We start from the raw sequence: 23,928 nt of genomic DNA on the forward strand, positions 1-23,928 counted from the left end.
TTGTGGGGAGACCAGTCTAAGTCTCCCCGGGTGCTCATTGACTCTGGGGCAGATGAACGTTTTATGGATGCTACACTAGTTTCTGAATTAGGTATCCCCACTCAACTCCTCTCTGTTTCCATGGACACTAGAGCACTGGACGGCCGCTCCATTGGAGTTACCCACAGCACTGTTCCCGTTAATCTGCGGGTTTCATGAAATCACAGTAAGTCAATACAGTTTCTCCTCATTAATTCCCCCCATGTTCATGTTGTTTTGGGATTTTATTGGCTCCAGAACCACAACTCTGTTATTGACTGGACCAAGAGTTAAGTCCTGGGTTGGAGCCCGTTCTGTCAGCCATTGCCTTAAAGCAGGGCGCCTTCCCCGAGATGTCCTCCTCAGGGCTTCGGATTTCTATGCCGTTCCCTCAAGGAACGGACTACTTCGCTTCCAATCATCCTTACAATTGTGCCATTGACCTTACCCCAGGCACCACATCGCCTCGTGGTCAGAAATATTCCCTATCCGGCCCGGATACCAAGGCTGTGGAGAAGTATATTGAGGACTCTCTGGCTGCTGGAAGCATCCTTCCTTCTGCATCCCCTGCCGGTGCAGGGTTTTTATTTGTGGAAAAGAAGGACAAAACCCTGCGTCCGTGCATTGACTACTGGGGTCTTAAATGACATAGCGATCAAGAATTGTTACCCCCTACCATTCCTCTCCTTGGTTTTCAAACCTCTCCAGGGGACTACCATCTTTTCCAAGCTGGACCTTCGGAATACCTACCACCTGGTTCGGATAAGTGAAGGAGATTAGTGGAAGAGCGCTTTCAACACTGCCTGTAGACAATATGAGTACCAGGTCATGCTGTTTGGTCTCACTAACACCCTCGCTGTCTTCCAGGCCCTGGTAAACGATGTGCTCTGGGACATGTTAAATCATTTCCTGTTCATCTACCTCGACTATATCCTATTTTTTTACCGTTCTGCCAAGAACACGTCCTCCATGTTCAACAAGTCCTTCAGTGCCTATTTGTGAAAGCGGAGAAGTGTGAGATCCACCATTGTACAATCTCCATTCTGGGATACGTCATCACTGAAGGAAATGTCCAGGGGAAAGCAGCAGTGGATTGGCCCCAACCTACATCCGGGGTGCAGCTACAATGTTTCCTGGGGTTTGCCAATTTCTACCGCCATTTCATTCAAGGTACAGCACCCTGGTGGGCCCCCCTCTCTGCACTCACCACCTTCCAAGGTACCGTTCATCTGGTCCCCAGCTGTTGACAGAGCCTTTTTGGACCTGAAGCATCGGTTCACTACAGCCCCCATCCTTGTCCATCCGAACCCATCCCGTCAGTTTGTGGTTGAGGTCGATGCTTTTGACGTTGAAGTGGGGGCTATCCCGTCCCAGCAGTCTGCCCAGAATCAAAAGCGCATCTGAGTCTTGCCTTGTGTCATTATAAGTTTGTTCTTTTCGAGGGAATGAGTTTCAGGGCTTATTTCATCAGGACAGAGACTGCTGCATCAGTGTCTTCTATGAATGGATTTTTTTTCTTCCAGTATCTCAATGTGAATCAGTGAATTTTCTGTTGAGAGAGTAATTAGTTGTAACATCTGTAGGGGTGTTTCTGCTTCTTCATCTTTTGTTTCCACCTCAACCTATTGTCCACCTCCTAAAGAGTCATTTAGCCTCACGTTTCTGGGAGGTCCATTAAACTCCTTTCTATCTTCATTATCTTAACAGTCTTTGGCAAAATGTCCTGGTTAATCACAGTTATAACACTTTTAACCGTTTCTTTCCGGGGGTCCAGAGTTTACACCTCTCCCCATCATCTCTCTTGTCCCCCACCCATTCCTCTGCCTCAACTTCTTCCTTGACCTCCGGCTCCGCTGTAGAACATCACGGCGGAGAGGTTCACTAACTCAATACAAGCCTGATAAAACTCTGAAAGGGCCTTTCCCTCTTCAATCCATTTATACTGCTACACATGTCATATAAGCATGGTTGGTTCCTGCATGAGACTGACATCACACCAGGCTCCTTCTAGTTCCCAGAGCAATGTTCTGGGCGTACTGCCAAATTGCTTATCAGTGATAGACTCCTTTGAGTAGTCAATCCATCACTCACTTGAACCCAACCAAGACAGGTTATAACAAAATAGTATTATGCAAAATATACGATCTGATACACACAGAGAATTTCAATCACACTACACTTTGAACTTCAAAGTGAATCTCAGCATTTTTAAAAGTACAATCAAGAAAAACTGTGTTATTTATCATAGTGATTAAGGAGTAACATTAAAACAGAGTAATTAATATGCCCCACCAACATTAGACAACTATACAGAAAAACTAAACATTGCGTCGTTAAATAAGTGAATCAAATTAATGATGAGAGAATAGTCAGATTAACTGATAATTGAAACATCCGTGGTGGCGTAGCAGGAAGTTCGGCATGCCATGAACCCAAGAGGTTGTGAGTTCAAATCCCAGGTGAGGACATGATTAACTATATTTAAATTATAAATGAACATGCACAAATGACTCATATGTATTAAATATGTAAGTTAACTTCATGCGATGAGCAATCCCGTATCCGGGATCCTATTTTTATAGCCTCAAGCTCATTAGCATAACGCAACGTTAACTATTCATGAAAATCGCAAATTAAATTAAATAAATATATTTGCTCTCAAGCTTAGACTTTTGTTAACAACACTGTCATCTCAGATTTTCAAAATATGCTATTGAACTATAGCTAAACAAGCATTTGTGTAAGAGTATTGATAGCTAGCATAGCTATAAGCCTAGAAATCAGCCAGCAACATTTTCACAAAAACAAGAAAAGCATTCAAATAAAATCATTTACCTTTGAAGAACTTCAGATGTTTTCAATGAGGAGACTCTCAGTTAGATAGCAAATGTTCCGTTTTTCAAAAAATATTATTTGTGTAGGACAAACTTGCTCCGTTTTGTTCACGTTTGGCTACGAAAGAAACCTGTGTCAAGTTATAGCCTCAAGCTCATTAGCATAACGCAACGTTAACTATTCATAAAAATTGCAAATGAAATGAAATAAATATGATAGCTCTCAAGCTTAGCCTTTTCTTAACAACACTGTCATCTCATATTTTCAAAATATGCTTTTCAACCATAGAAAAACAAGCATTTGTGTAAGATTATTGATAGCTAGCGTAGCATTTAGCGTAGCATTTAGTGGGCAACATTTTCACAAAAAACAGAAAAGCATTCAAATAAAATAATTTACCTTTGAAGAACTTCAGATGTTTTCAATGAGGAGACTCTCAGTTAGATAGCAAATGTTCAGTTTTTCCTGAAAGATTCTTTGTGTAGGAGAAATCGCTCCATTTTGTACATCACGTTTTGCTACCAAAAAATACAATGAAAATTCAGTCACCAAAACACCAAACTTTTTTCCAAATGAACTCCATAATATTGACTGAAACATGGCAAACGTTGTTTAGAATCAATCATCAAGGTGTTTTTCACATATCTCTTCATTGATATATCATTCGTGGAAGTCTGCTTTCTCCTCTCAATCACATGGAAAAATACTTGCAGCTGAAGTTTGCGCACAAATTTCGACACAGGACACCGGGCGGACACCTGGTAAATGTGGTCTCTTATGGTCAATCTTCCAATGATATGCCAACAAATACGTCACAATGCTGCAGACACCTTGGGGAAACAGCAGAAATTGTAGGCTCGTTCAGGGCGCAGTCACAGCCATATAAGGAGACATTGGAAAACAGCGCTTCAAAAATGTTGCTCATTTCCTGTTTGAAGTTTCATCTTGGTTTCGACTGTAGCATCAGTTCTGTGGCACTCACAGATAATATCTTTGCACTTTTGGAAACGTCAGAGTGTTTTCTTTCCAAAGCTGTCAATTATATGCATAGTTGAGCATCTTTTCGTGACAAAATATCTTGTTTAAAACGGGAACGTTTTTTTATCCAAAAATGAAATACTGCCACTAGAGTTCCAAGAGGTTAAAAGCACTGTGTGTGCACCAGTTGCACAGTCCTCTATTAGTTAAGATGCCAAATAATGTATTGTTGAATAAACATATGAGAAAATTGAACTAACCCATCAATTTAAATTGACTGATATTTGCCACATTTCTATCAAGTTGGAGTCACGTTTGCGCCAACAATTTTTTAGTTAAGGTAACACTTGGACACTTGAAAGTTGAGTAAGCTATAAACAGGCTGTTTAACCAGTTACTTCATAATAATTACGTAGTAATTGGGTGTTTTTTGACAGTGTATATTAGCCCCCAAAGCTACAAGAATGTACTTTCATTCTAGGTTTAGGACATCATATTGAAGCTTATATGTATAGATCAATTTTTAAAGTATCTACTTTGATTTAGATACAAGCATCATGAAACCTCTAACACAAAAATGATGACCTCTTCCTAAATATTTGGTCAAATGATACATTTTGTGTATGGTTTCCCAGAAACAAGGGGTGGCTCATCTGACCCTTGGGTTCAACTTACCCCACGCTCCCCTATGGTTTTATTCCTTTGGTAGTATTTTGTTCTCCCTGCTTTAACCTATGCTTTGTCATTAACACATTTCCTGTCATGGGTCCACAGCTTCCTGTTTGTGATCGAGCACATGATGCCTCTGTGCATGGTGATCTCCTGGGTGTACTCTGTAGCCATGATGATCCAACACATTGTGGCTGAGAAGGAGCACCGGCTCAAAGAGGTGAGCTGCTTACATGTCTACCTGTGGTAGCTGTTGGCACTTTCAATTAGAGGACAGGCTCATAATAATGGCTGAAATGGAATTAATTGCGCAGTATCAAACACATCAAACACACATGTTTAATACCGTTCCATTTACTCCATTCCAGACAATATTATGATCCGTTATCCCTTCACCAATCCCCACTGCTGTCTACACTAAGATCTCAGAGTCCTGTCCTGTGTCTGTCTGTGACAGTGGAGCAGCATCACTAATGCCATCTTCTCTCTGCCATCTCTTTGGCAGCCTGTAGCAGGATGAAGACGTTCATATTTACTACCTCTGTTCTGCCCCCTGTGGGAAAAATACTGATTTCAATCAAATTAAAATCTTGAAATTTGTATGATATGTTTTTCTGAATATTTACATTACATCATTACATCATTACATTTAAGTCATTTAGCAGACGCTCTTATCCAGAGCGACTTACAAATTGGTGAATTCACCTTCTGACATCCAGTGGAACAGCCACTTTACAATAGTGCATCTAAATCATTTAAGGGGGGGGGTGAGAAGGATTACTTATCCTATCCTAGGTATTCCTTGAAGAGGTGGGGTTTCAGGTGTCTCCGGAAGGTGGTGATTGACTCCGCTGTCCTGGCGTCGTGAGGGAGTTTGTTCCACCATTGGGGGGCCAGAGCAGCGAACAGTTTTGACTGGGCTGAGCGGGAACTGTACTTCCTCAGTGGTAGGGAGGCGAGCAGGCCAGAGGTGGATGAACGCAGTGCCCTTGTTTGGGTGTAGGGCCTGATCAGAGCCTGGAGGTACTGCGGTGCCGTTCCCCTCACAGCTCCGTAGGCAAGCACCATGGTCTTGTAGCGGATGCGAGCTTCAACTGGAAGCCAGTGGAGATAGCGGAGGAGCGGGGTGACGTGAGAGAACTTGGGAAGGTTGAACACCAGACGGGCTGCGGCGTTCTGGATGAGTTGTAGGGGTTTAATGGCACAGGCAGGGATGCAGTAATAACCAACAAGTAATCTAACTAACAATTCCTAAACTACTGTCTTATACACAGTGTAAGGGGATAAAGAATATGTACATAAGGATATATGAATGAGTGATGGTACAGAGCAGCATAGGCAAGATACAGTAGATGGTATCGAGTACAGTATATACATATGAGATGAGTATGTAAACAAAGTGGCATAGTTAAAGTGACTAGTGATACATTTATTACATAAGGATGCAGTCGATGATATAGAGTACAGTATATACGTATGCATATGAGATGAATAATGTAGGGTAAGTAACATTATATAAGGTAGCATTGTTTAAAGTGGCTAGTGATATATTTACATCATTTCCCATCAATTCCCATTATTAAAGTGGCTGGAGTTGAGTCAGTGTCAGTGTGTTGGCAGCAGCCACTCAAAGTTAGTGGTGGCTGTTTAACAGTCTGATGGCCTTGAGATAGAAGCTGTTTTTCAGTCTCTCGGTCCCAGCTTTGATGCACCTGTACTGACCTCGCCTTCTGGATGATAGCGGGGTGAACAGGCAGTGGCTCGGGTGGTTGATGTCCTTGATGATCTTTATGGCCTTCCTGTAACATCGGGTGGTGTAGGTGTCCTGGAGGGCAGGTAGTTTGCCCCCGGTGATGCGTTGTGCAGACCTCACTACCCTCTGGAGAGCCTTACGGTTGAGGGCGGAGCAGTTGCCGTACCAGGCGGTGATACAGCCCGCCAGGATGCTCTCGATTGTGCATCTGTAGAAGTTTGTGAGTGCTTTTGGTGACAAGCCGAATTTCTTCAGCCTCCTGAGGTTGAAGAGGCGCTGCTGCGCCTTCTTCACGATGCTGTCTGTGTGAGTGGACCAATTCAGTTTGTCTGTGATGTGTATGCCGAGGAACTTAAAACTTGCTACCCTCTCCACTACTGTTCCATCGATGTGGATAGGGGGGTGTTCCCTCTGCTGTTTCCTGAAGTCCACAATCATCTCCTTAGTTTGGTTGACGTTGAGTGTGAGGTTATTTTCCTGACACCACACTCCGAGGGCCCTCACCTCCTCCCTGTTGGCCGTCTCGTCGTTGTTGGTAATCAAGCCTACCACTGTTGTGTCGTCCACAAACTTGATGATTGAGTTGGAGGCGTGCGTGGCCACGCAGTCGTGGGTGAACAGGGAGTACAGGAGAGGGCTCAGAACGCACCCTTGTGGGGCCCCAGTGTTGAGGATCAGTGGGGAGGAGATGTTGTTACCTACCCTCACCACCTGGGGGCGGCCCGTCAGGAAGTCCAGTACCCAGTTGCACAGGGCGGGGTCGAGACCCAGAGTCTCGAGCTTGATGACGAGCTTGGAGGGTACTATGGTATTGAATGCCGAGCTGTAGTCGATGAACAGCATTCTCACATAGGTATTCCTCTTGTCCAGATGGGTTAGGGCAGTGTGCAGTGTGGTTGAGATTGCATCGTCTGTGGACCTATTTGGGCGGTAAGCAAATTGGAGTGGGTCTAGTGTGTCAGGTAGGGTGGAGGTGATATGGTCCTTGACTTGTCTCTCAAAGCACTTCATGATGACGGAATTGAGTGCTACGGGGCGGTAGTCGTTTAGCTCAGTTACCTTAGCTTTCTTGGGAACAGGAACAATGGTGGCCCTCTTGAAGCATGTGGGAACAGCAGACTGGTATAGGGATTGATTGAATATGTCCGTAAACACACCAGCCAGCTGGTCTGCGCATGCTCTGAGGGCGCGGCTGGGGATGCCGTCTGGGCCTGCAGCCTTGCGAGGGTTAACACGTTTAAATGTTTTACTCACCTCGGCTGCAGTGAAGGAGAGACCGCATGTTTCCGTTGCAGGCCGTGTCAGTGGCACTGTATTGTCCTCAAAGCGGGCAAAAAAGTTATTTAGTCTGCCTGGGAGCAAGACATCCTGGTCCGTGACTGGGCTGGATTTCTTCCTGTAGTCCGTGATTGACTGTAGACCCTGCCACATGCCTCTTGTGTCTGAGCCGTTGAATTGAGATTCTACTTTGTCTCTGTACTAACGCTTAGCTTGTTTGATAGCCTTGCGGAGGGAATAGCTGCACTGTTTGTATTCGGTCATGTTACCAAACACCTTGCCCTGATTAAAAGCAGTGGTACGCGCTTTCAGTTTCACGCGAATGCTGCCATCACAATCCACGGTTTCTGGTTAGGGAATGTTTTAATCATTGCTATGGGAACGACATCTTCAACTCACGTTCTAATGAACTCGCACACCGAATCAGCGTATTCGTCAATGTTGTTATCTGACGCAATACGAAACATGTCCCAGTCCACGTGATGGAAGCAGTCTTGGAGTGTGGAGTCAGCTTGGTCGGACCAGCGTTGGACAGACCTCAGCGTGGGAGCTTCTTTTTTTAGCTTTTGTCTGTAGGCAGGTATCAGCAAAATGGAGTCGTGGTCAGCTTTTCCGAAAGGGGGCGGGGCAGGGCCTTATATGCGTTGCGGAAGTTAGAGTAACAGTGATCCAAGGTTTTTCCGCCCCTGGTTGTGCAATCGATATGCTGATAAAATTTAGGGAGTCTTGTTTTCAGATTAGCCTTGTTAAAATCCCCAGCAACAATGAATGCAGCCTCCGGATAAATGGTTTCCAGTTTGCAAAGAGTTAAAAAAAGTTTGTTCAGAGCCATCGATGTGTCTGCTTGGGGGGGATATATACGGCTGTGATTATAATCAAAGAGAATTCTCTTGGTAGATAATGCGGTCTACATTTGATTGTGAGGAATTCTAAATCAGGTGAACAGAAGGATTTGAGTTCCTGTATCCTGTATGTTTCTTTCATCGCACTATGCCTCGTTAGCCATAAGGCATACACCCCCACCCCTCTTCTTACCAGAAAGGTGTTTGTTTCTGTCGGCGCGATGCGTGGAGAAACCCGAGAAACCCATTCTCATTCATATAAGTGCATGTGAAACTGTAAAAAAATAGGATTAACCTCTTCTGGTAACCTGTGTACTCCCTGCCTGCCTGTAGGTGATGAAGATGATGGGCCTGAACAATGCGGTCCACTGGGTGGCCTGGTTCATCACCGGCTTCGTCCAGCTGTCCATCTCAGTGACCGCCCTGACGGCCATCTTGAAGTATGGCAGAGTGCTCCTCCACAGTGACATCCTCATCATCTGGCTCTTCCTCTCCATCTACGCCATCGCAACGATCATGTTCTGGTAATGATGACACTACTACCGCTCTGATGTTAGTCTAGTAAAAAGCATGAGTGGACGTACACCCAAAAAAGTAGGAGAGGCCTACGCTGAGCTAGGATCTCAGTACAGAGGGGGCGGGGCTCCGTCGAGGGGTCCTTCTTAACAAATCATTTTAATTATCTATAGCTGATATGGTCATAAACTCAAATTGGTCATCATCACATATTGAGCCAAGCAAGCCTGCATACAGAGATATCGTGCATCACTTTGCCTGACAATATTTTTACACATTTTGTTACGCCTTATTCTAAAATGGATTAAATAAAATGTGTTCCTCATCAATCTACACACAATACCCCATAATGACGAAGCAAAAGCGGGTAAAAAACCCCAAACTGAAATACCTTATTTACATAAGTATTCAGACCCTTTTCTATGAGACTTGAAATTGAGCTCAGGTGCGTCTGTAGCAGGTTTTCATGAAGGATCTCTCTGTACTTTGCTCCATTTATTTTTCCCTCGATCCTGACTAGTCTCCCAGTCCCCAGCGCTGAAAAGAATCCCTTCTATGATTCTGCCACCGCCATGCTTCACCGTAGGGATGGTGCCAGGTTTCCTCCAGATGTGACGCCAGGCATTCGGGCCAAAATTGGTTTCATCAGACCAGAGAATCTGTATTTAGGTGCCTTTTGGCAAACCGCAAGCGGGCTGTCATGTGGCTTTTTCTGAGGAGTGGCACTCGTGTTGTTACTCTATCATAAAGGCCTGATTGGTGGAGTGCTGCAGACATGGTTGTCCTTCTGAAAGGTTCTCCCATCTCCACAGAGGAACTCTGGAGCTCTGTCAGAGTGGCCATCCGGTTCTTGGCCACCTCCCTGACCAAGGCCTTTCTCCCTCGATTGCTCAGTTTTGCCGGGCGGCCAGCTCTAGGAAGGGTCTTGATTGTTACAAACTTCCTCCATTTAAGAATAATGGAGGCCACTGTTTTCCTGGGGACCTTCAATGCAGCAGCCTTGTTTTGTTAAAATTCTTTACTCAGAGCTCTACGGACAATTCCTTCGACCTCATGGCTTGGTTTTTGCTCTGACATGCAAGGTCAACGGTGAGACCTCCTATAGACGTGTGTACATTTCCAAAACATATCCAATCAATTTCATTTACAACAGATGGTCTCCCAATCAAGTTGTAGAAATATCTCAAGGATGATCAATTAAGGTATTTCTGTTTTTTATTTGTAAAAAGTTTGCAAAAATGTAAAAGTTATTTGCTTTGCCATTATGGGTTATTGTGTGTAGATTGATGAGGAAATGTTTTATGTAATCCATTTTAGAATAAGGTTCTAATGTAACAAAATGTTGAAAAAGTCAAGGGGTCTGAATAATTTCTGAATGCACTGTATATACAGAAGTATGTGGACACCCCTTCAAATGAGTGGAGTCGGTTATTTCAGCCACACCCGTTGCTGACGGGTATATAAAATCGAGCACACAGCCATGTAATCTCCATAGACAAACATTGGCGGTAGAATGGCCTTACTGAAGAGATCAGTGACTTACAATGTGGCACTGTCATAAGATGCCACCTTTCCAACAAGTAAGTTTGTGAAGTGTTTGCCCCGCTGGAGCGAACCCGGTTTATTGTTAAGTGGAAAAGTCTAGGAGCAACAACGGCTAAGTGGTAGGCCACACAAGCTCACAGAATGGTACCGCCGAGTGGTGAAGTGTGTAGCGAGTAAAAATCGTCTGTCCTCGGTTACAACACTCACTACCAAGTTCCAAACTGCCTCTGGAAGCAATGACAGCACAATAACATTTTGTTGGGAGTTTCATGAAATGGGTTTCCATGGCCGAGCAGCCTCACACTAGCCTAAGATCACCATGCGCAATGCCAAGTGTCGGCTGGAGTGGTGTAAGGCTTGTCGTCTCTGGAGCAGTGGAAACACGTACTCTGGAGCGATGAATCACACTTCACCATCTGGCAGTCCGACGGACGAAGCTGGGTTTGACAGATGCTGGGAAAACGCTACCTGCTCCAATACATAGTGCCAACTGTAAAGTTTGGTGGATTATGAATAATGGTCTGGGTCGTTTTTTCATGTCCCCTTACTTCCAGGGAAGATAAATCTTAACGATATAGCTTACAATGGCTTCGATTCTGTGCTTCCAACTTTGTGGCAACAGTTTGGGGAAGGGCCTTTTCTATTTAGCATGAAAATGCCCATGTGCACAAAGCGAGGTCCATACAGAAATGGTTTGTTGAGATGGGTGTGGAAGAACTTGACCTGCCTGCACAGTGCCCTAACCTCAACCACATTGAACACCTTTGGGAGGAATTGGAATGCCAACTGCGAGTCATGCCTAATCGCCCAACATCAGTGCCCGACCTCACTAATGCTCTTGTGCTGAATGGATGCAAGTCCCTGCAGCAATGTTCCAACATCTAGTTGATTCTCTCATCTCTCTTTCTCTCTGTGACATCAGAGCAGCAGTGACTGCGCACACATTGATGATGTTAGAGATCTAATGAATCATGAGTCACCCTGATATTTAGCGGCTGATTTGATAAAAGCGGTAGCACTCAGTTTCACTTGTCAACCTTCGACTTCTATTTTGTGAGGAACGTGTTACTTCGAAATGCCATGTCCTTAATGTATCAAACAGACAGTGACTCAGCTCCTTTGCTAGACATTCCAGGGAAACGTGTATGATCTGAATATGGTTAGGTTGTCTTACAAATGGCACCCTATTCCCTTTATAGTGCACTACTTTTGACCATGGTCCCTTGGGCTCTGGTAATTATATAGGGAATAGGGTGCCATTTGGGACACACTCAACATGCTGATAGTATTTTACTCTGGTTGGTCTGTCTGTGTCCCGTCTATGTCAGTTTCCTGGTGTCAGTGATCTACTCTAAGGCCAAGCTGGCGTCTGCCTGTGGCGGGATAATCTACTTCCTAAGCTACGTCCCCTACATGTACGTGGCCATCAGGGAGGAGGTGGCCCATGACAAGATCACCGCCTTTGAAAAGTGCATTGCTGTAAGTCTTGGCCTCTGTTCTCTTGTCGGAAGCTCTCATACTTTATTCATTTTTTGTTAGTCACATACGGGTGCCCATGTTTAGAGAGAAACGGCCCTCCGGACTCATGGCTCGATTGAGTTATTTTTCTCTGTCACTGTGTCAGATGACCTGCTTCCAGGTGTGTATAGTCGTATCAACATGTATGAGTAAAAGATAAGAAGGATTCAAACAAAGCTTCAAGAGTCGTGAATTGATCAATTCAATGATATTCTCTCACCAGTCTGAATCAGTGAGTTCCGGAAAGATCTTCACACATGTCAATAGCTCTTAACACGTTGTCTGTTGTCTTTATTCTCATTCTCTCCTCTCTCTCCAGTCTCTGATGTCGACCACAGCGTTTGGCCTGGGCTCTAAGTACTTTGCCCTGTATGAGGTGTCAGGAGTTGGTATCCAGTGGCGCACCATCAACCAGTCGCCTGTAGAGGGCGATGACTTTAACCTTGGTCTGTCCATGATGATGCTCATCATCGATGCCAGTGTGTATGGAGTACTCACCTGGTACATAGAAGCTGTGCATCCAGGTAAACAACCAAGTCTTTGGCTGCTCACTTAAATGATTCACCTTTTATGTCCCTGTTTTGTCACTTATGCTTATGGTAGTAATTGGTCTGAATCCCAAATGGAATCCTATAGAGAACAATAGTAATGGCGTCTTTTTGTAGGCACTGTTGTTTGTCCCACTTGAGCCACCATAGTAACAACATAGCCATAACACTTCCTCAAAATAGTCTGAATCAATCTAATATAAATCAGAGAAATATTTATTTTATTTGGCTATTTTTGCAGTTCTTAGTCGCACAATTTTACGTCTAGCTAAGATGTTTAGTGCAGTATTTCTCAAGTGAAAAAATGTGCATGAAAACTAGTAGTGTAGTGCAGACAGTAGCTGCTACCTGGCTGTTGAATGACAGCAACTACCGTCCTTAGTTCCCACCCCTACTGTTGACCACAGACAAAGGGGCTTAGACTTCAGCTACTGAAATTCGACTTGCCTCAAGAAAACATCTTATGTGTGTGAACAGCTGATACAACCCTCCGAACACCAAAATTAACAAAAAAGTCACAAATGTTTTTCATAATATTTGCGTGAACTGTTTTGACCGGGAAGCATGCGACAGGCTTAAAACCAAAAATGAGTTAACTCTGGTTCGTTCAGCCATTCCTATTAAGGAAATTATTGGGGAAAAAAATTGGGTTTTGGGATAAAAACAAGGTCTGAGATTAACACAGGCTAAGATTTATACACTTTGTTCTATGAGAAAGTCAGTTAACTTGACCTTTATGAATTATGAAGCCTTTGTGTTTTACATGCTTATTTTTTTATTTTATTTCAAGTCAGTTGAGAACAAATTCTTATTTACAATGACGGCCTACACCGGCCAAACCTGGACAACACAGGCTTATTGTGCGCTGCCCTATGGGACTCCCAATCACGGCCGGTTGTGATACAGCCTGGAATGGAACCAGGGTCTGTAGTGACGCCTCTAGCACTGAGATGCAGTACCTTAGACCGCTGCACCACTTGGGAGCCCATTTATGTTTTGAACATAAATGCTTCAAAATTAACAGAAAGTGACGTTTATCTTTATCAGCTATCTCATAGAATAAATTGTATAAGATCTCCTAAGCCTGTGTTTGCCACAGACCTTATTTTCAGTGTTTATCCCAAAACTCTACAAAAAAAACCCATTCATTTTCCCATAGGCTTTGGCCCACGAGCCATGGCAGAGTTAAGTATTGCAAGCAGGCGAGCTCTATTCCTTATGGGTCCTGGTCAAAGAAGTGGTCTGCTGTGGTCTCTGTCCTCCAGGGATGTATGGGCTGCCACGGCCGTGGTACTTCCCCCTGCAGAAGTCCTATTGGCTGGGCAGTGGGCGTGTGGAGACGTGGGAGTGGCCTTGGGGAGGAGCAGCCAGGCTGAGTGTCATGGAAGAGGACCAGGCGTGTGCCATGGAACACCGGCGATCTGGTAAGCCAAGCTGCAGCCTGACCTCTGACAACCGGCGATGTGGTAAGCCCTACCGGATGTTTCTATTGAACTTTTAGGAACAAGAGTATATCTGTCTTAATCTGTTGTCACCTCTGTCAGTGGTTTACTGCATGGAACCACAAAAAATTATCAGTTTACACGTGTGAATCTCAAATAGGTTCAGGTTCTGCCATTGTTCTGTGACATGCCTGTATCTCTCTCTCTCTCTCTCTCTCTCTCTCTCTCTCTCTCTCTCCCTCTCTCTCTCTCTCTCTCTCTCTCTCTCACTCTCTCTCTCACTCTCACTCTCTCTCTCTCTCTCTCTCTCTCTCTCTCTCACTCTCTCTCTCTCTCTCTCTCTCTCTCTCTCTTCTCTCTCTCTCTCTCTATTCAAGGCCTTTATTGGTATGGGAAACATATTTTAACATTTCCAAAACAAGTGAAATAGATAATAATCAAATGTTAAATAATCAATCAAAAGTTAACAGTAAACAGTACAGTTTCAAATGAATAGACACATTTCAAATGCCGTATTATCTCTCTCTTTCTATCTCCCTCCAGAGGAGATGCGTGGTATGGAAGAGGAGCCCAGCCACCTGCCCCTGGTGGTGTGTATAGACAAGCTGACCAAGGTGTACAAGACGGGCAATAAACTGGCTCTCAACAAGCTGAGCCTCAACCTTCATGAGAACCAGGTGGTCTCCTTCCTGGGCCACAACGGAGCCGGCAAGACAACCACCATGTGAGAGAGATGAATGGGAATGTGCCCACGTGTGTTAGAGGGTCCCAGTCATTTCTGTTGTTGTGTTTACGTGTGGATTCACAGGGGACAGAGAGGTTTGTGTTGTATGTGTTGGTAAGACTGTGTTTCAAGGGGTTTTCTTCAACCACTATTTTAAAAAGATTTTCATGCAATGATGAATTATAAACAGGCCATACATAATGTTGGCCATAACTTTCCCATAATCTTCCCATAACATTCACATAACATCCCCATAATGTCCACAAAATGGCCTTCAAATGCATTGTAACATTTGTTTTCTGTGTCCATTTCTTCCCTCTAGAATGAACCCTATCAATAACTACCATTAGTTTTCTGCTACTGTCCCCAGGTCTATTCTGACAGGTCTGTTCCCGCCCACCTCTGGCTCAGCCACCATCTACGGCCATGACATCCGTACTGACATGGAGCGTATCAGGCAGAACCTGGGCATGTGTCCCCAGCACAACGTGCTCTTTGACAAGCTCAGTGTGGAGGAGCACCTGTGGTTCTACTCCAAACTCAAAGGCATGGCCGAGGAGGACATCCGCAAGGAGATGGACAAGTATGTCACATCCCATTTTTATGGTTTAACCAAATTAAAGACCCTAAGGTGTTAAATTATCAACATGGCATTGGATAAAAGCTAGGATAAAAGCTCACATCTTCATATTGAAGGGTAGAAATGGTATATATAATTACAGCAAGGTCAAAATGGTGGTGTAGAATTTGGGGGGGATGAACAGCAGACGGGGCCCCAGGGGTCCTCCCCCGTAATTTTTGGAGACATTTTAAAAAGCATTTCCTGCAATTCTACAATTCTACATTCTATTATGCCTCTTGATGGTTATTTTGAGGGGTATATGGAGGGGTATTTTGACATATAAGTTGAAGAATAATTCATCATGTCATTATTTCAAGGCAAATATTAACAAGACACAAAAGATGAAGAGTTGTTTTATAATTGGAGTTCGCCTACCTTGTGCCCAGTCCACTTTTTTTTCTATAAGAATTGAGTGTGAACATACCATGAACAAAGACAGATGCGTGTGTCATTGAATGTTGATCCCAACTCCTGAGTCTGTCTCCCGACCGTATTCTGTCAGCTTCCACTCGGTCATTCTGAAAGTCTTTCTTCTAATGACAGAAGCACAGATGATGTAATACTGTTTTGGTGTGTTTGTTTTACCCTGCCAGGGTAAATCGTTAAACTCGATGGAGCAGCGCTCCCCAAAAATATTCCAGCAAGCGGGAAAAAAATAGAATGATTGACAGCTATTTGACCTGATAAGCATGGGGAGGCACCAAAGGTGGCCAATCATATTTCATTGGGGTCTTGTGCCAACCCCCCCTCGTACCACTCCTGACATACATTAGTGGGGGAGGGGTTTGAATAGACGGTGCAGCTGAGCAGGGGAGATGTATTTGGGGCCCCGTAGCACCTACCTTCAGCTAACTTCCTGCATTTCAACACATTTTGCCATGGGGCAGAGAGAAAATATTCAGTTTTATAATGCTATTCTACACATTTTGTCATGAGACTGAGAGACATTTGCCATGGGGAAGTAAGAACAATGTGCTTTTTCATAGGTCATCTCATGCTATTCTTCACATTTTGCCATGAGGATGAGAGAAAATGTTGCAGTTTTAAAGCAAATTTCTTGCAAATTTGACAAATGTTGGCATTGCTTATGACATATTCATGTGCTATCTGGGGAGCCACTGACCTCCAGGGTGCCCTCCCACCCTGCCATCCCCCATGGTAATTTCACCTATGAATTACAGGAGCCAGCAGTGATAACTAATCATACCTATCCATATCTCAAAAGAATGTAAATTACAAGGTGCTATGTGTGTGTTGTCAGGATGATCGAGGATCTGGAGCTGAATAATAAACGGCACAGCCTGGTCCAGACTCTGTCTGGAGGAATGAAACGGAAACTGTCCGTAGCCATAGCGTTTGTGGGCGGCTCCCGGGCAGTCATCCTGGATGAGCCCACGGCGGGTGTTGACCCTTACGCACGCAGAGCCATCTGGGACCTCATCCTCAAGTACAAACAGGGTGAGACATGGGTCAACTTCACACATTAACCCTAACCCTCACACACTAGCACTCACAACAGGGTGAGACATGGGTCAACCTCACACATTAACCCTAACCCTCACACACTAGCACTCACAACAGGGTGAGACATGGGTCAACCTGACACATTAACCCTAACCCTCACACACTAGTACTCACAACAGACACTAGCACTCACAACAGACACTAGCACTCACAACAGGGTGAGACAAGGGTCAACCTCACACACTACAGTGCTCTACTTTTGACCTAGTGAAACCCTGTCCCCTATACAGTGCTCTACTTTTTATTTTTCTCCCCAATTTTGTGGTATATTGTTAGTAAATACTATCTTGTCTCATCGCTACAACTCAGGCTCGGGAGAGATGAACCCAGAGTCTCTGCTGGCACAGCTAGCGCTGCGATGCAGTGCCCTAGACCATTGCGCCACCCAGAAGGCCTCAGTGCTTAACTTTTGACCTAGTGTCACCCTGTTCCCTATAGAGTGCACTACTTTTGACCGAGTGTAACCCTGTCCCCTATACAGTGCTCTACTTTTGACCTAGTGTCACCCTGTCCCCTATACAGTGCTCTACTTTAGACTGAGTGTAACCCTGTCCCCTATACAGTGCTCTACTTTTGACCTAGTGTCACCCTGTCCCCTATACAGTGCTCTACTTTAGACTGAGTGTAACCCTGTCCCCTATACAGTGCTCTACTTTTGACCTAGTGTCACCCTGTTCCCTATAGAGTGCACTACTACCATAAGGTCCTGTCAAATCTTCTCACACTAACACTCACAAAATGATGCATTGACACATTTTGATGTATATTGAAAGTAATTTTTTAAAACTATGTTCCAAGGCCGCACCATCCTGCTGTCCACCCACCACATGGATGAGGCTGACCTGTTAGGAGACCGCATAGCCATCATCTCCCATGGGAAACTCAAGTGCTGCGGCTCCCCACTCTTTCTCAAGAGCACCTACGGAGACGGCTACAAACTCACCCTGGTCAAGAAACAGAGTGAGAGCGGCGGTGGGTCTTTCTTTCCTCGTGTGTGTGTGTGTGTGTGTGTGTGTGTGTGTGTGTGTGTGTGTGTGTGTGTGTGTGTGTGTGTGTGTGTGTGTGTGTGTGTGTGTGTGTGTGTGTGTGTCGTATTTTCTCACCAGACGTATTCACTTTCGCTATCCAAGTCTTTTTACATTTAGGGGAGTGTGGGGTAACTTTTTTTAAACATTCGGCATCACTCCGCCAAGGGAAATATAAACTCAGCAAAAAAAGAAACTGCGCTGGGGGGAATGTCCGGGAATCCTCACCCTCCGATCCAACAGGTCCGAGACTTGCTCAATGGGATTGAGATCCGAGCTCTTCGCTGACCATGGCAGAACACTGACATTCCTGTCTTGCAGGAAATCACACACAGAACGAGCAGTATGGCTGGTGGCATTGTCATGCTGGAGGGTCATGTCAGGATGAGCCTGCAGGAAGGGTACCACATGAGGGAGGAGGATGTCTTCCCTGTAATGCACAGCGTTGAGATTGCCTGCAATGACAACAAGCTCAGTCCGATGATGCTGTGACACACCGCCCCCAGACCATGACGGACCGTCCACATCCAAATCGATGCCGCTCTAGAGTACAGGCCTTGGTGTAACGCTCATTCCTTCGACGATAAACGCAAATCCGCATGCCCCATGGCCAATGGCTCAATTTACTCTAATGCAAACATTTTGACTGTATTAGCCCACAGAGCTACAACGATGCACTTTCATGCTATGTTTAGGACCTCATATTGGAGCTTATTGAGACCAAACTTATGTATAGAATAATTTAAAAATGATCTACTTCGGTTTAGATACAAGCATCATGAAACCTCCAACACAATAACTTATTTTTACTTAGTGAAAATCCATTTTTTGGACCTAACTTTACTTACCACTTTTTCTAAGTGGTGTCTTCCATCATAGACTCCATGAAATGATGACCTCATCCTAAACATTTTTTGGTGTGTGTATGGTTTCCTAGAAACAAGGGTGGTTCAACTTACCCTGTCGGCTAAACTTACCCCACTCTCCCCTATTGCTTGTTCATATTTTGCCTCTAAAGTCTCTGCCCTCTACTTTTCCTGCTGCCTCCTTATTTTCCTTGTCCTCCCTCCATCCATAATGCTGTGTGTTTTATTCTCCTTGTCCTCCCTCCATCCATAATGCTGTGTTTTATTATCATTGTCCTCCCTCCATCCATAATGCTGTGTGTTTTATTCTCCTTGTCCTCCCTCCATCCATAATGCTGTGTGTTTTATTCTCCTTGTCCTCCCTCCATCCATAATGCTGTGTGTTTTATTCTCCTTGTCCTCCCTCCATCCATAATGCTGTGTGTTTTATTCTCCTTGTCCTCCCTCCATCCATAATGCTGTGTGTTTTATTCTCCTTGTCCTCCCTCCATCCATAATGCTGTGTGTTTTATTCTCCTTGTCCTCCCTCCATCCATAATGCTGTGTGTTTTATTCTCCTTGTCCTCCCTCCATCCATTTACATTACATTTACATCCATAATGCTGTGTGTTTTATTCTCCTTATCCTCCTTCCATCCATAATGCTGTGTGTTTGTGCCTCCAGACCAGGTCACACAGCCTCCATTCTTCCTGTCTCCCTGCTCCTCCTCCTCCCTGTCTCCCTCCTCCTCCCTGTCCCCCTCCTCCCTGTCTCCCTGCTCGGAGGCCCGGGTCACCAAGTTCATCCGTCAGTTCGTGGGGTCCTGTCTGCTGGTGTCTGACTCCAACACTGAGCTATCCTATGTGCTGCCTTCGGAGGCTGTCAAGAAGGGCTGCTTCGAGAGGCTCTTTCAGGTAGACACTTCGACACAGACACAAACACAGACCTAGAGATGAAGGCACAAAGTCAAATAGAGAGAGACAAACAGGCAGGTACCCACTCTGACACAGAAAGACAGGGTTCCACATGACACCCTATTCCCTTTATAGTGCACTACTTTTAACCACAGCCCATATTCCCTATTCCCAGGCGTTAGAGCAGAGTCTGGACCTCCTGGCTCTGACCAGCTTTGGGGTGATGGACACCACTCTGGAGGAGGTCTTCCTCAAGGTGTCAGAGGAGGACCAGTCCCTGGAGAACAGTGATGCTGGTGAGTACATTCAAAATGGCTGCCAATCCAATCCACTCATTATGGTATCATTGACTTGAATAGGGATTCCCATTCTAGTGATTCTATGAGACCAAATCCCAGTGTGTCTGTCTGAGGCTATACGGATCAATAAAGTTGTTTATAGAAGGGCTTCAGTACATTAAGTACATCCTTTCTGCTGAGCATGCAGTGCAGTGTCTGAGTTGCCGGAAGTTAAATGCTGATATAGACTTTTCACACATTATCTACACTACATGACCAGAAGTATGTCAACACTTGCTCGTCGAACATCTCATTCCAAAATCATGGGCATTAATACGGACCTGGTCCGCCCTTTGCTGCTATAACAGCCTCCACTTTTCTGGGAAGGCTTTCCACTAGATGTTGGAACATTGCTACGGGGACCTTTTTCCATTCAGCCACAAGCGCATTAGTGAGGTTGGGAACTGATGTTGGATGATTAGGCCTGGCTCACAGTCGGCGTTACAATTCATCCCAAAGGTGTTTGATTGTGTTGAGGTCAGGGCTCTGTGCAGGCCAGTCAAGTTCTTCCACACTGACATCGACAAACCATTTCTGTATGAACCTCGCTTTGTGCATGGGGGACTTGCCATGCTGAAACAGAAAAGTGCCTTCCCAAACTGTTGATACAAAGTTGGAAACACAGAATCGTCTAGAATGTCATTGTATGCTATAGCATTAAGATTTGCCTACACTGGAACTAAGCGGCCTAGCCCGAACCATGAAAAACAGCCCCAAATTATACCTCCTCCAAACTTTACAGTTGGCAATATGCATTGGGGCAGGTAGCGTTCTCCAGGCATCCGACAAACCCAGATTCATCTGTCGGACTGCCAGATGGCGAAGCGTGATTAATCACTCCAGAGAACGCGTTTCCATTGCTCCTGTCCAATGGTGGCAAGTTTTATACCACTCCAACCCATGCTTGGCATTGCGCATAGTGATCTTAGTCTTGTGTGTGGCTGCTCGGCCATGGAAACCCATTTCATGAAGCTCCTGACAAACAGTTATTGTGCTGATGTTGCTTTCAGAGGCAGTTTGAAACTTGATAGTGAGTGTTGCAACTGAGGACAGATGATATTTATGAGATACGCGCTTCACTTTAATTTTGTGTGACCTACAACTTCACTTCTGAGCTGTTGTTGGTCCTAGACGTTTCCACTTCACAATAAGAGCACTTACAGTTGACCGGGGCAGCTCTAGCAGGGCAGAAATATGACAAACTGCATTGTTGGAAAGTGGTGTCTTATGATGGTACAGTTGAAGCTGTAAGTTTACATATACCTTACCTAAATACATTTAAACGCAGTTTTTCACAATTCCTGACATTTAATCCCATTAAAAATTCCCTGTTTTAGGTCAGTTAGGATCACCACTTTATTTTAAGAATGTGAAATGTCAGAATAATGGTAGAGAGAATTATTTATTTCAGCTTTTATTTCTTTCATCACATTCCCAGTGGGTCAGAAGTTTACAAACACTCAATTAGTATTTGGTAGCATTGCCTTTAAATTGTTTAACTTGGGTACCCTTCCACAAGCTTCCCACAGTAAGTTGGGTGAATTTTGGCCCATTCCTCCTGACAGAGCTGGTGTAACTGAGTCAGGTTTGTAAGCCTCCTTGCTTGCACACACTTTTTCAGTTCTGCCCACAAATTTTCTATAGGATTGAGATCAGGGCTTTGTGATGGCCACTCCAATACCTTGACTTTGTTGTTTTTATGCCATTTTACCAGTAGCATGCCGTGGTTCTGGGGCCTGGGCCTTCAGTGAAATCCTACACAGTCCCACCCGAATTACCATCATTATGATGCCATGGACAGAAACGCAGTATAACCAGGCGTTGCGTCACCTTGAAATTTACATTTTTATTCAGAGAATTGCAGGGGAAGAGTACAATACCTTTTCATTGTGCAGCTTCGTTGCCCTGCGTGCTTGTTCGTTGATCTGTAGATCCACTCGGGTGTCCCCAAAAGTTTTCAAAAGCACCATTGTTTGTAAGTGCCCAGCCGTACTTTGGTGCCTCGTTGCTGCCTTGGTTAGACAACTCAGGTTTGCAAAGCCAGTGTGGCTCCAAACACCAAATCGATCACTTGCAAATAATAGGCATTCCCAGCAGTACAGTTTGCAGTGCTTCTCGGAGCCTGTCTTTGTAGCGTCGGCTTTGTAGCGTCGGCATCTACCTCTCCTGACAATGTCTAACTTTTCTTGAAAAGTTTGTCTTGAGAATGGCATTATAATTATATCCTCAACCAAATCGATATCTTCTCCTTCCGCCACTGTGGGTTGAAAAAACAGTTTAGTAGTACGCAAATTAATTTGTTGATCAATCGTTGATCAATTTCAGTTTCCTAGTTTCTTAGTTGGTAATCCAATCAAAAGACGTGCAGGCACTACGCCTGCTAGCTGGCTCCTGTGTAACACTGGAGCCAGCCAGCAGGCGTACAATAGCCAACTCTAAAGCTGATTGGTTGACACTAAATTTTAATTTTCATTCACTTTAAGCTACAAGCGCCCGCACTGTTGATTCTGAAGGCCTGAGGGCAGATTTTAGACCCCTGGCAACACATGATGGCTGAATATGATTGGATAAAATATCTAACATAAAGACCAGCCCTCCAAATCTCAACCTGGGGCTGGAAGCAGTGCAACCAAGAGGAACGCTATGAAATGAAGAGTGTAACTCTTACTCTGGGGAATAATTTAATACATATTTGTGGGAAAATATATTTAAAAAAAAATTATATTCTGATGATGTTTAGGCCAGCAGAGAAGGCCTTGCTGACCCTGACGGCCCACCACTGCATTTTACCACAACTTTGGAAGCATGCTTGGGGTCATTGTCCATTTGGAAGACCCATTTGCGACCAAGCTGTAACTTCCTCACTGATGTCTTGAGATGTTGCTTTAAAATATCCATATAATTTTCCTTTCTCATGAAGCAATCTATTTTGTGAAGTGCACCAGTCCCTCCTGCAGCAAAGCACCCCCACAACATGAGTGCTTCACGGATGGGATGGTGTTCTTCGGCTTGCAAGACCCCCCCTTTTTCCTCCAAACATTATGATGTTCATTTTTTTCATCAGACCAGAGGACATTTCTCCAAAAAGTATGATCTTCGTCCCCATATGCAGTTGCAAACTGTAGTCTGGCTTTTTATGTCTGTTTTGGAGCAGTGGCTTCTTCCTTGCTGATATAGGACTCGTTTTACTGTGGATATAGATATTTTTGTACTTGTTTCCTCCAGCATCTTCACAAGGTCATTTGCTGCTGTTCTGGGATTGATTTGCATTTTTTTGCACCAAAGTACGTTCATCTCTAGGAAACAGAACTCATCTCCTTCCTGAGCGGTATGACGGCTGCGGGGTTCCATGGTGTTTATCCTTGCGTATTATTGTTTGTACAGATGAACATGGTACCTTCAGGTGTTTGGAAATTGCTCCCATGGATGAACCAGACTTGTGGAGGTCTATAATGTTTTTCTGAGGTTTTGGCTGACTTGTTTTGATTTCCCCATGATGTCAAGCAAAGAGGCACTGAGTATGAAGGTAGGCCTTGAAATACATTCCCAGGTACACCTCCAATTGACTCAAATGATGTCAATTAGCCAATCAGAAGCTTCTAAAGCCATGGCATTTTTTAAATATTTTTTTTTACCTTTTCTCCCCAATTTCGTGGTATCCAATTATTTAGTAGCTACTATCTTGTCTCATCGCTACAACTCCCGTACGGGCTCGGGAGAGATGAAGGTCGAAAGTCATGCGTCCTCCGATACACAACCCAACCTAGCCGCACTGCTTCTTAACACAGCGCCCTTCAACCCGGAAGCCAGCTGCACCAATGTGTCGGAGGAAACACCGTGCATCTGGCAACCTTGGTCAGCGCACACTGTGTCTGTAAACAATTGTTGGAAAAATGACTTGTGTCGTGCACAACGTAGATGTCCTAACCGACTTGCCAAAACTATAGTTTGTTAACAAGAAATTTGTGGAGTGTTTGAAAAATTAGTTTTAATG

General features: G+C 44.5%; 1 protein-coding gene across 1 annotated transcript in view; it reads left to right on the forward strand.

Moving 5' to 3' along the window:
* LOC135513589 (ATP-binding cassette sub-family A member 2-like) overlaps positions 1 to 23,928 on the forward strand; it is a 149,088-nt gene that overhangs the window by 106,942 nt on the left and 18,218 nt on the right. The window contains 11 exon segments of the mRNA XM_064936475.1: positions 4,606 to 4,720; positions 8,707 to 8,897; positions 11,763 to 11,913; positions 12,272 to 12,476; positions 13,766 to 13,924; positions 14,486 to 14,666; positions 15,037 to 15,249; positions 16,550 to 16,746; positions 17,611 to 17,784; positions 19,367 to 19,596; positions 19,772 to 19,892. Coding sequence (XP_064792547.1) covers positions 4,606 to 4,720; positions 8,707 to 8,897; positions 11,763 to 11,913; positions 12,272 to 12,476; positions 13,766 to 13,924; positions 14,486 to 14,666; positions 15,037 to 15,249; positions 16,550 to 16,746; positions 17,611 to 17,784; positions 19,367 to 19,596; positions 19,772 to 19,892 — 1,937 coding nt within the window.

The sequence above is a fragment of the Oncorhynchus masou genome, chromosome 25, assembly GCF_036934945.1.
Source record: "Oncorhynchus masou masou isolate Uvic2021 chromosome 25, UVic_Omas_1.1, whole genome shotgun sequence".
NCBI classification, from domain to species: domain Eukaryota; kingdom Metazoa; phylum Chordata; class Actinopteri; order Salmoniformes; family Salmonidae; genus Oncorhynchus; species Oncorhynchus masou.